We start from the raw sequence: 12,296 nt of genomic DNA, 5'->3' as shown, positions 1-12,296 counted from the left end.
GGCAGGCCGACCCTCTATCCACGGAGCCAAACCAGCTAGGGCCCCCTTCCTATTTCTGATCTCTCCCAAGACACTTCTGAAGTGCGGTGTTCATCGTGATCATCCCGCGTGGTCTTCATTACATCTCCTTATCTCGCCATCCCTCTGCCCATCCAGACTCGGTAGACCCCTCATTCTTAGACTTAGACCCAATAGACCGGCCACCCGTGCAGCCGGTGTTACTGGACTCTTCACCTCTTGCTTTGTAACTGCTCTAAGTTCTTCCCTGTGTGTTTTCTGTTGTATCTCCTCGTCTGGACCAGTCAGATCTTTCGAGGTCCCGTGTCTGTCTTCTGTTTCTTCAGTTAACCTGGCTATAACGCCCGCTGCGGTATTTAAAAACCAAAACAAAAACAGGCTTGCTGATGCTGATTAGGTAAGTTTTCAATTCAATATTTACTTTCTTACATGTGGTTAGGTGGAACTGAAGCAAATATTTGACGACAGAAGCAGCTGGAACCTGGCATTTACACCCTCTCCCCCACGGACAGGTGATCCGGGCCCTTGTTCTGTAGCAACAGGAGATGGAGATGGGATAACACGTGGCGCTCTTTTTTTTTTTTTAAATATATTTTTATTGATTTTTACAGGGAGGAAGGGAGAGGGATAGAGAGCTAGAAACGTCGACGAGAGAGAAACATCGACCAGCTGCCTCCTGCACACCCCCTACCGGGGATGTGCCCGCAACCAAGGTGCATGCCCTTGACCGGAATCGAACCTGGGACCCTTCAGTCCGCAGGCCGACGCTCTATCCACTGAGCCAGACCGGTTTCGGCACGTGGAGCTCTTTACACGACTTCCAGCCTCCAGTGCCTGTTGAGTAGGGAAAAAGCCAGGCTGGCTCTGTAGAACCACGCTCATAAGGACACAGCACATAACCACGTGCTCAGTGACTTTCCCTCGCTGCTGCGGTGGCCTGTCCTGGTTGGATTGGATGCCCTTGGGGACTGGGGACCCCCTTCCACAGGAAGTTCACACCCAACGTATACTTATTCAGGGATCCCCCTTTTTGCTTTAAAATGTTTTTCTAGCCCAGCCGGTGTGGCTCAGTGGTTGAGCGTTGACCTATGAACCACGGTCCGATTCCCAGTCAGGGCACATGCCTGGGTTGCGGGCTCCATCTCCAGTGGGAAGTGTGCAGGAGGCAGCCGATCGATGATTCTCTCTCTCCCTCCTTCCCTCTCTGAAATCAATTTTAAAAAGTTTTTCTGTACCATTTCTTACCTGCTTTCCTCTTATCACCTCTTTTCCAAGCCCATATTGATGTTTATTCAGTTGATCTACTGGGGAGAGAATACCGATCCCTCTTTTTTGGGGGGATGAGTTAGTTTTTTGGTTAAAAAGTAGCACAGTTACCAAAAAGTATTTGGCCGTCTGTTAGTTGTTGCCTTTGAAAGACTGAGTAACTTTCTTTTAAACCTTTAAGGTTGTGAAATACACAGTAAGTGCTCACTGGACACCGTTGATAGGTTCTGTGACTTTAAGTGAAATGACATCTGATAAAACCAGTTTTACCACAGGCTGATTGATATAAACGGGTTAAGTTCCTGTGGCATGTCATCCACAGTATAACGAAATGACGTTGAACGCAAGATATTATTTGAGGACCTGCTGTGTGACTCGATGGGATGTAGAGCAGAAGGGGTATAGACAGAAAAAGTATATAAAACACATGTGTGGTAGAATGCGTGATTATAAAACAGGCATCCCTGTACCTGCCACCCAGGTTAGGGAGCACAGCATTGCTGTCACCATGAAGTCCCCCACCTGTCCCCCCCACTTCCATTGCCTTGAGAAAGCCACTGTCCTGATGTTAATTTGCTAGTATTTGGTTGAGGATATTCGCATCTGTGTTTCTGGAAAGATTGGTCCGTCATGTTCTTGTGTTGTGTTTGTCTGGTTTTGGTCTGAGGGTAATATTGGCCGCATAGAGTGAGCTGGAAAGTGTTCCCTCTGTTCTTTATTTTGAGGGGGAAGAGTTTGTGAAGAATCAGTCTTATCCTTTAGACGTTTGAATTCACCAGCAAAGCCATCAGGGCCTGAGCTTTTCTGTGGGTAGTTACTGATAGCTGATTCTGTAGTCAGTTCTGAGTGATTCTTAAAAGTCTTTGGTCTTTGATTAGATGAGGATGATTATGCTTACAGCACAGCATCTCAGAATATGTTCAGCCACAGCTGGAAGACGTCCATCAACTTCTCTGCATTGATCCAGACTCCTGGGGTTTGGGACCCTTTTGTGAAGAGTTATGTAGAGGTAAGTAGACTTCTCATAAAATTTTATTAGTTTCATTTTTTTTTATTGAATATATTTTTATTGATTTCAGAGAGGAAAGGGAGAAGGGAGAGAGAGAGAGAAACATCCATGATGAGAGAAAATCATTGATTGGCTGCCTCCTGCATGCCCCCTACTGGGGACCGAGCCTGCAACCCAGACATGTGACCCTGGCTGGAATTGAACCCGGGACCCTTCAGTCCGCAGGCCGACGCTCTATCAATTGAGCTAAACTGGCTAGGGGCTAGTTTCATTTTATTATAAGCCTAACCTCTACTGATCAGAAGGAAACAAATATTTAAAAATTAAAAAAAAAAATCTCTTTTTTTTGGTCTGAACATTTTTTGTTTATTTTACTAGTATATTGTAAATGTTACTTTTGTTTGTTTTTACCGCTGGATAACATGTCATAGCCAAAAATTTATAAAATAAATAACAATATAGTTGTAAATGTCAACTCTATATTATTCTTATCGAGCTTAAAAGAAAAGTAGAAAGATCTTTTATGACTCGGTGGGATATAGAACGGAAGGGGGCCGAAATCTGAAATTAGGTCAGGACATCCCGGATGAAGAATAACGGCTGTCATCCCAGAGTCATTACGGAAGGACGGAGGGCTTTGGCGCTGGGCACTGACTAGACGCTCAGATAACTGGCTTTGTGAGTGTGTCACGAGGGCTCACGTGATAATTGTGTGGTCAGAAGAGCGCCTCTGAGACCAGGTGCTGGTGAACCTGGAAGGTCCCGGGTGTCGCTGGGAGTGGGATGAAAGGGACTAATTCCCACGCACTCCTTTTATGGCTGAAGTTACGTCGGGCACTGGGCGAGGCACGTCCTGTGTTCTCTCTCCAGCCTGGCGTGCTCTGCTGTAAGCGCTTCATTTCTTACAGGAACAGTGCTTAGGGGAAGTTGTGCGTTTTTCAGTGACAAATAGGCTAAGGGTCCAATGGGAACCAGCAGGTCTTTGTCGTAAGTGACCTGTGTGCTCCATAGAGGCTGCCGCGTGCTGCTGAGAGCAGACACTGGCGTGACCACCCGACCCCACACAGTAAATGCTGTTTTTCAGTTTTATGATATTTGTACCCATCATTAACCTGTGCATTATCTTTCCTGTAACTGTCTTACAGGATTTAGCTCAGATATTATGTTTTGTTTTGTTTTTTATATAGATGCTGGAATTCTATGGGGATCAAGATGGGGCCCGAGAGGTCCTCACTAACTATGCCTACGACGAAAAGTTCCCGTCCAATCCCAACGCGCACGTCTACTTATACAACTTTCTAAAGAGAGAGAAGGCACCAAGAGAGAAACTGATAAGTGTGCTTAAGGTACAGATTTTTTAAAAAAATCTTTATTGTTCAGATTATTACAATTGTTCCTCTTTTTTCCCCCCATAGCTCCCCTCAGCCCGGTTCCCACCCCACCCTCTGCCCTTACCTCCTCCCCACTCCCCCATCCTCATCCATAGGTGTACGATTTTTGTCCAGTCTCTTCCCGCACCCCCCACACCCTTTTCCCCCTGAGAATTGTCAGTCCGCTCCCTGTCTATGCCCCTGATTCTATTATATTCACCAGTTTATTCTGTTCATCAGATTTTTTTATAAAGTATAGATTTTTTTTAAAAAAAGATTTTTAATTGGGTTTTAGAGAAAGAGGAAGGGAAAGAGATAGAAAGATAGAAACATCGGTGGGAGAGACATCGATCAGCTGCCTTCTGCACGCCCTCTACTGGAGATTGAGCCTGCATCATGGGAGTGTGCCCCGACCGGGAATCGAACCGGAAACCTCATAGTTCATGGGTCCACGCTCAACCACTGAGTCACACTGGCTGGGCCTGTGTGAAATAGATTTTTTCCTTTATTTTTTTTTCTAAGTTTTGACTTCTGAAAAGAAATTAAATTATTAAGTGTGGTAAACAGTATAAAAAATGTATGAGAAAATAAAGTCTCCATCTGTTTCCCGTACACCTCTGATTATCCTGTTATTATCAGTGATTTTTAAACAATAGCTTTACAGAGAATCCTTTCTGTACCTCAGTTGAAACTGGGTAAAAGCTAAGTATCTTTTAAATCCATGATTCATTCACTGAAGGGCTATTGGCGAGTAAGAGCTTCATTTGAAAGTAAGCTGAAATTTGAGAAATGCCTTTTGAATGTGCAAATATCACAAGATTATCCTTTCTTCCAGATTTTGTATCAGATTGTGCCATCTCATAAACTGATGCTAGAATTCCATAGATTACTGAGGAAGTCAGGTGAGTCGTGTGTGTTTTATATCTCTGTGGGCAGAGAAGCTATAGACGGGGGGGAGGGGAGGGGCAGGGGGGAGGGGTGGGGGGGTGGTCAGCCGTCTAAGGTCCCTGGGCCAAACCCATTGCTCCCCCGATCTTAGTTCTGGAGCCCAGACACTCCCGTGCACTGACGTGGTGCATGCACAGTTGGGGGCATCCATCCCCACAGTCAAACACCCATGTCTAACTTTTGACTCCCAAAAACCTCAACTACTAATGGCCCACTGTTCAAAAAATGCACGGCAGCACAGTTGCCGAGTTGTGACAGACCACGCGGCTCACAGAGCCTACATGTTTACTGTCTGGCCCTTTACAGGAACAGTTTGCCGACCCCTGTGGAGCATGCTAGGCAGCAGTCAGCCACAGAGAAGTGGCTTTAGTGTGTATAACACCTCGTTTCCATCACCGCTGCCTCGCAGCTCAATGTAGAAAGGAATCAGCTTCACAGGGAGAAACCAGCCTAAGTCCAGGAGGTAGTGAGCCCGTCTCAGTGCCTCTCCTCGTAGGAGACAACATGTGACCTGCCCACCCAGGGCAGGCGCGTTAAGCAGTGTTCTCCGTGTCTGAGGTTGATCCTCGGACAACATGGGTTTGAGCTGTGTGCGTCCACTTACATGCAGAATTTTTTCAATAAATGCTGTAACTCCTCCTTATGATTTAAAAAAAAAAAAAAAATATATATATATATATATATATATATATATATATATATATATATATATACACACACACACACGTTTGTTGATTTCAGAGAGGAAAGGAGACGGGGAGAGAGAGAGAAATATCAATGATGAGAGAGAATCATCGATAGGCTGCCTCCTGCCTGCCCCACACTGGGGTCGAGCCCACAACCCGGGCATGTGCCCTGACCGGGAATCCAACCGTGACCTCCTGGTTCATAGGTTGATGCTCAACCACTGAGCCACACTGGCCGAGCATGATTTTCTTAATAACATTTTCTTTTCTCTAGCTTACTGTATTGTAAGAATACAGTAAATAATACACATAACAGACAACATACGTGTGATCAGTATGACCTCTGGTGAACAGTGGGCCATTAGTAGTTAAGGTTTTGGGGAGTCAAACGTTAGACATGGGTTTTTGACTGTGGGGATGGGGCGATGGCGTTCAGTTGTATGGCCCATTCAGAGATCAGAATCCGCATTCCGACTTCAGTAGCATGGACTGAATTATTGAATTTTTCAGATTCTTCACAGGAGAGTATGAGTACAATGAATTGTTTTACATTTTTAGCCGAATTAGAGGGCTTATGGTTCAGTAATACTTGATCAACTGATGAAATGATTGTTTCAGCTTTGTGTGCCTCAGTTTCTTCTGTGACCTAATTGCTGTGACCATTGCAGACCAAGAAGAGCACCATAAACTGGGGCTGGAGGTGCTGTTCGGTGTCTTAGATTTTGCTGGATGCACTAAAAACGTAACTGCCTGGCAATATTTGGCAAAATATCTCAGACACATCTTAATGGGGTAAGTAAGAGACACATGGTATTTATTATTGGGTCAGCATAAATCATAATATTTTTCAGTATTAGAACTGATAATATATCAATTTTTAAGCAAATAAGGTATTTGCTTATGTTTTTGGATTTCTTTTTTTAAAAAAATATTTGTTAATTGCTTTTGGAAAGGAAGGGAGAGGAAGAGAGAAAACCATTGATAGGCTGCCTCATGCACGCTCCCTCCTGGGGATCGGGTCTGAAATCCAGGCAAGTGCCCTGACCGGGAATGGAACCAGTGACCTCTCGGTGCGTGGGCCGATACCCAACCACTGAGCCACACCTTTCTGCTGCTTTCTTCTGACTTTATCAAAAACAAGGACACGAAAAGTCACAAGTATAACATACAAAAGTTCTCTCAAGATTTTTTTATGTTAACAAAATAAGTACTACTGTTAGGTTAGGGAATATGTTGGTTTTCAAATTGGAAATAAGGACGGGGCGGGATCACTCCCACTCTGTGCTGGACTCTTGTAAAGTTCTTTGTGATTTGCATGTTATTAACTTCTAAGGTCACATGGGAAGCAGCTTTCTTCCCAGCTGTTCCCAGTAATTTTCAGTGGGGTTTTAAGGCCTCATAAGATCATGGAAGGTTATTCATTCAGCAAATATTTCTTAAGCCCGTTGTGAGCTGGGAATCTAAAACGATAGCTTTGATCATAACATCATTAGTGTCACATTTTTACTTTGTGAGAAGAAGGGATGTAAAAAAAATTGTTTCAGCCCTAGCCGGTTTGGCTCAGTGGATAGAGCGCCGGCCTGTGGACTAAAGGATCCCAGGCTTGATTCCTGCCAAGGGCACATGCCCGGGTTGCGGGCTAGATTCCCCCCAGTAGGGGGCGTGCAGGAGGCAGCCAATCAGTGGTTCTCTCTCATCATTGATGTTTCTATCTCTCTATCTTTTTCCCTTCCTCTCCAAAATCAATAAAAAATATATATATTTAAAAAAAATACTTTCATTAATTCATTGTATCCATTTTGGTTGGTTAGGAAATTCATGATCAGTGGGAACCTGTTTCAGCCTTCAGATCTTACCTGATCTTGGAGGTGGAACAGAGCTGATTATAAAATTGTAAAATGTTTTTGGTGTTCTATGTTGACGTACACACTGTAAACCATCCTGCAGATCGAAAGCCCTGTCTAAGCCCCATCTGAACCCCTGCTGACCATAAGATTCTTGAAGGCAGAGAAATGTCCTGTTCAGTTTTTGAACCGGTGGGAGTTCTGCCACAGGACACAAATAGGTCCTAAATGTGTATTTGCTCAATTAAATTATTCATGAACTCTCAGCCTTGTCCGGTTCAACTGTCAGACCTGTGTGTTCATGTATTTATATAATAATATCTGAATTGGATAGTAATTCTTTGTAGCATGTAATTTAAAATGAGGCTTTAAATAAATTTTTAAGTAGTAATAATAGCTAACATTTATGGAACATTTGCCAGGAGCTTTAATGAGACTGCTATATTGCTGGACCAGTTTAATCCTAATAACAATGCTGTGAGCTGGTGCCATTAATATCCTCAAGGAAATTGAAGCTCAGAGAGGTTAAACACCTTGGCCGGGAACACATAGGTAGCGAATGGAAGAGCTGAGATTTGAATCAGGATTTTGACTTCAGAGTCTATGGTATTAACCACACTGCGCCATATGAGCTGGCTATTTAGTTAAATGGACACTAGGACATAGAGGTCAACGAGAACCGGAACGGGTGTGGTTTCATGCGTGTGCCCTGCCCCTGCCAAACCCAGACGTTGGTCTGAAAAGTCTTCCTCTCGTCGTTCATAGCCTCTGCTTCAGTTCCCGTTCTGACGGCGCAGATCCGTCTCCAACATTGACCTTTTTCTTTTCCAGAAGTCATCTTGCCTGGGTTCAGGAAGAGTGGAATTCCAGGAAAAACTGGTGGCCAGGCTTTCACTTCAGCTCCTTTTGGGCAAAAAGTGATTGGAAAGAGGATAAAGCTTTGGCTTACGAGAAAGCTTTCGTAGCTGGAATGTTGTTAGGAAAAGGTACGTGTTTTCTTTTTATCTAAAAGTCTCTCGTAGACGATTTTGAAATACAAAGTGTGACCATTCTTTCATCTGACAGCTCACCTCCTGCGGCACCGTAGGTTGTTTCTGTGTCTTGGCTATTGTGAATAACGCTACAGTGAAAGGGATACATGTATCTTTATGATGGTGTTTTAACAAATATTGTGGGGAGATGCCCAGAAGAGGAGTTGCTGGGTCATATGGTAGCTCTATTCTTCTTTAAAAAAAAAAAAAAAATATATATATATATATATATATATATATATATATATATATATATATTATTGATTTTTTTACAGAGAGGAAAGGAGAGGGAGAGAGAGTTAGAAACATCGATGAGAGAGAAACATCAATCAGCTGCCTCCTGCACACCCCCCACTGGGGATGTGCCCGCAACCAAGGTACATGCCCCTGACTGGAATCGAACCTGGGACCCTTGAGTCCGCAGGCCAAGGCTCTATCCACTGAGCCAAACTGGTTAGGGCTGTAGCTCTATTCTTAATGTTTTGAGGAGCCTCCATTCTGTTTTCCATAGAGGCTGCATGAATTTACAATCTTACCAGCAGGGTTCCCTTTTCTCTGCATCCTCTCCAACACTTGTTACTTCTCATCTTATTGATAGTAGCCATTCTGCCAGGTGAGAGGTAGTATCTTCTTGTGCTTTTGATTTGCATTTCCCTTATAGCTAGTGAGGTTGAGCACCTTTTCATATATCTATTGGCCATCCACGTGTCTTCTTGGGAAAAGTGTCTGTTCGGGCCCTCTCAAGACTGCACCAAAAGACTATTAATAACAATAAATAAATATAGTAGAAGTTGCAGAATACAAAATCAGTGTACAGAAATCTGTTGTGTTCCTGTATACTAAAAATGAAACATCAGAAAAAGAAATGAAGAAAACACACAATCCCATTTGCAGTTGCGACGGAAATGATAAAATACCTAGAAATAAACTTAGCAAAGGAAGTGAAGGTCCTGTACTCTGAAAACTACAAGAGATTGCTGAGAGAAATTGAAGACACAGAAATGGAAAGACTCGCTGTGTTCATGGGTTAGAAGAATTAGCATAGCTAAAATGCCATGGTGCCTAAAGCGAGATGCAGATGGAATACAATCCCCACCAGAACTCCAGTGGCATTTTTCTAAGAAGTAGGACAAAAATTCAAATTTGTATGGAACCACAAAACACCCCGAATAGCTAAAGCAATACTGAGGAAAAAGAGCAAAGCCAGAGATACCACACTCCCTGACTTCAAATTACCCGACAAAGATACAATAATCAAAACAGTAAGGTATTGGCAGAAAATAGACACCCAGACCAATGGAACAGAATTGAGAGCCCAAAAATCCACACCTATGCGGGCAACTCATTTTTGACAAAAAAGCCAAAAACATACAACGGAGAGAGGAAAGCCTCTCCAATGAATGGTGTTGGGAAAATTGGCAAACCAAATGCGAAAGAGTGAAACTAAACCTGCTCTCTGACATCATACACAAACGGTAACTCAAAACGGATTAAAGGCTTCAATATAAAACCGGAAACAGTAAGATACAGAGAGGAAAACAAAGGTACTAAACTAGGGACCTTGGTCTCAGAGGGGATTTTGTGAACTTGACCCCGAAAGCAAAAATACATGAATGGGATGGACATCAAACTAAAAACCTCTGTGCAGCAAAAGAAATCAACAAAACAAAAAGGCAGCCAACTAAATGGGAGAAGATATTTGCAAACAATCCGGAGAGAGGCTAATATCCAACATATATAAAGAATTTATACAACGCAACAACAACAAAAATAAACAATCCAGTTTTTAAATGGGCAAGAGGGCCTTACAGAACTTAACACGGGCACCGGGCACCTTTGGCAGAGTTCTATGATCACCATCCAGCTACTTGCCTAGGTGGTTAGAATGACTAGATAATTCCTGATCTAACCTATGGTTTGTTTGTTCTAATGCTTTACATCAAGGTTTTCTACAGATAACTTCCTTATTGTTATAGTTGCCCCTTTCGCTGCTTTTACAAGCTAAGTTTGAGAAGGATTCTAGCCCTAACTGGTTGGCCCAGTGGATAGAGCATTGGCCCGGGGACTGAAGGGTCCCAGGTTCGATTCCGGTCAAGGGCACATGCCTGGGTTGCGTGCTCGATCCCCAGTAAGGGGTGTGCAGGCGGCAGCCGATCAATGATTCTCATCATTGATGTTTCTATCTCTTTCTCCCTCTCCCTTCCTATCTGAAATCAATAAAAAATATATATTTCAAAAACAACAACAAAAAAGAGAAGGAATCTAGAATAATTTGCTTTTGGAGAAGGCTCATTTCATATATGAATGCCTATCACCTAAATAAGGGTGTGGGAGGCAGCTTAGAAAACCAGCTAAAGTTGACGCTTTAATGTTGATGGATCAGCTAGCAGTACATTTCATTGGTGATGGCTCTGAGAGCGTGCTTAGACATGTTGGTATAGACAGTAAAACTCATTCTGTTTCCATAACCATTAATATGCCAGGAATGAAGCAAAACTAAAAATGTAGAAATATATTTGAAGTATTTGATAAGTATTAAAACTTTCTTTACTTTGTTTATTTTTTTAGGTTGTAGATATTTTCGGTATATTTCAAAACAAGATCATCAAGTCTTAAGGAAGAAATTTAAGCGGATGAAGAAGTTAGTGAAAAAACACAGTATTGTAAATCCAGGACCCTGATACTGAATTTTAGTTATTTCAGATAAGTTGCTACAATGTAGTAGCTGAATGGATAATTATTGAATGTATTTATTTATTTGGTATTTTAAGAAGGCCGTTTTATATGGCTACAAAATAGTTATTTTTATTTATTTTTACATTTTCTCTTACTAGTAGTTATAGCTGGAGAAACAGTCTCACTACCTTTGTTCTTGGTAAATAAATATTTTTCCTTTTTGTACTATTAAATATAATATTTATTAAGGAATAATCTTCAAATAAAATATATATTTATTTAATCAGAGAATACACCTCTACAGCAGTTATTGTTATTTGCAGATAATTTGCCTGACTTTGTGCAATAAGTCATAACTGTGGAACTGTTAAATGAATTTCTTATTTCAGATTCTAAATGATCCATGTTGGATTTACTATCATGACAAATATTTTGGTGATGAGTTCTGTTGAGAAACTTTGGAAACCAGGAAAGATCTAGAAAAGGACTCTTCCTCTTTCTCCTCAAGACGGGACAGTTTGAGGCTGAGTGACCTGATTCCAGAAGAGGAATTTGGGTCAGAGAAGGTGGAGGGGGCTGGCTGGTTCCAGCTGGCTCTGGCTTAGCTTCAAAGGGCTCTAGGCTTGTCTGCCTTTGTGTCTGTATCTGGCACAGCTAAGCCATGCTTTGGAGCTCCCGAGTCCTCCCCTTTCTCTGGGAAACGAGGTACAGCAGTAGGCAGCTGGACAGGGCAGGAGACAGCCAGTGAAATAGGGTCCCAGGGTCACACAGTAGGCCTGATGGGAAGTGAAATAGTGTCCCAGCATCACACAGTAGGCCCGATGGGAAATGAAGTAGTGTCCCAGGGTCACACAATAGGCCCGATGGGAAATGAAATAGTGTCCCAGTCACACAGTAGGCCCGATGGGAAATGAAATAGTGTCCCAGTCACATAGTAGGCCCGATGGGAAATGAAATAGTGTTCCAGGGTCACACAGTAGGCCTGATGGGAAATGAAATAGTGTCCCAGGGTCACACAGTAGGCCTCATGGGAAATGAAATAGTGTTCCAGGGTCACACAGTAGGCCCGATGGGAAATGAAATAGTGTTCCAGGGTCACACAGTAGGCCTCATGGGAAATGAAATAGTGTTCCAGGGTCACACAGTAGGCCCGATGGGAAATGAAGTAGTGTCCCAGTCACACAGTAGGCCCGATGGGAAATGAAATAGTGTCCCAGTCACACAGTAGGCCCGATGGGAAATGAAATAGTGTTCCAGGGTCACACAGTAGGCCTGATGGGAAATGAAATAGTGTCCCAGGGTCACACAGTAGGCCTCATGGGAAATGAAATAGTGTTCCAGGGTCACACAGTAGGCCCGATGGGAAATGAAGTAGTGTCCCAGTCACACAGTAGGCCCGATGGGAAATGAAATAGTGTTCCAGGGTCACACAGTAGGACTGATGAAAA

The 12,296-nt window shown here is 43.0% G+C and overlaps 1 protein-coding gene across 5 annotated transcripts in view; it reads left to right on the top strand.

Moving 5' to 3' along the window:
• The window catches only part of TAF1A (TATA-box binding protein associated factor, RNA polymerase I subunit A), a 44,982-nt gene extending 33,941 nt beyond the window's left edge, over positions 1–11,041 (top strand). For all 5 annotated transcript variants that reach the window (XM_079763716.1, XM_079763715.1, XM_079763718.1 and 2 more), the window contains 6 exons: positions 2,163–2,293; positions 3,481–3,639; positions 4,499–4,565; positions 5,966–6,089; positions 7,973–8,127; positions 10,741–11,041. In XM_079763716.1, the coding sequence (XP_079619842.1) occupies positions 2,163–2,293; positions 3,481–3,639; positions 4,499–4,565; positions 5,966–6,089; positions 7,973–8,127; positions 10,741–10,853 (749 nt within the window). In that variant the 3' untranslated portion in view covers positions 10,854–11,041. The remainder of the gene's footprint in view (positions 1–2,162; positions 2,294–3,480; positions 3,640–4,498; positions 4,566–5,965; positions 6,090–7,972; positions 8,128–10,740) is intronic.
• The last annotated feature ends 1,255 nt before the right edge of the window (positions 11,042–12,296 follow it).

The sequence above is a fragment of the Cnephaeus nilssonii genome (assembly GCF_951640355.1).
Source record: "Cnephaeus nilssonii genome assembly, chromosome: 23".
In the NCBI taxonomy this organism is placed as follows: Eukaryota; Metazoa; Chordata; class Mammalia; order Chiroptera; family Vespertilionidae; genus Cnephaeus; species Cnephaeus nilssonii.
This window is presented reverse-complemented; position numbering and strand designations above follow the sequence as displayed.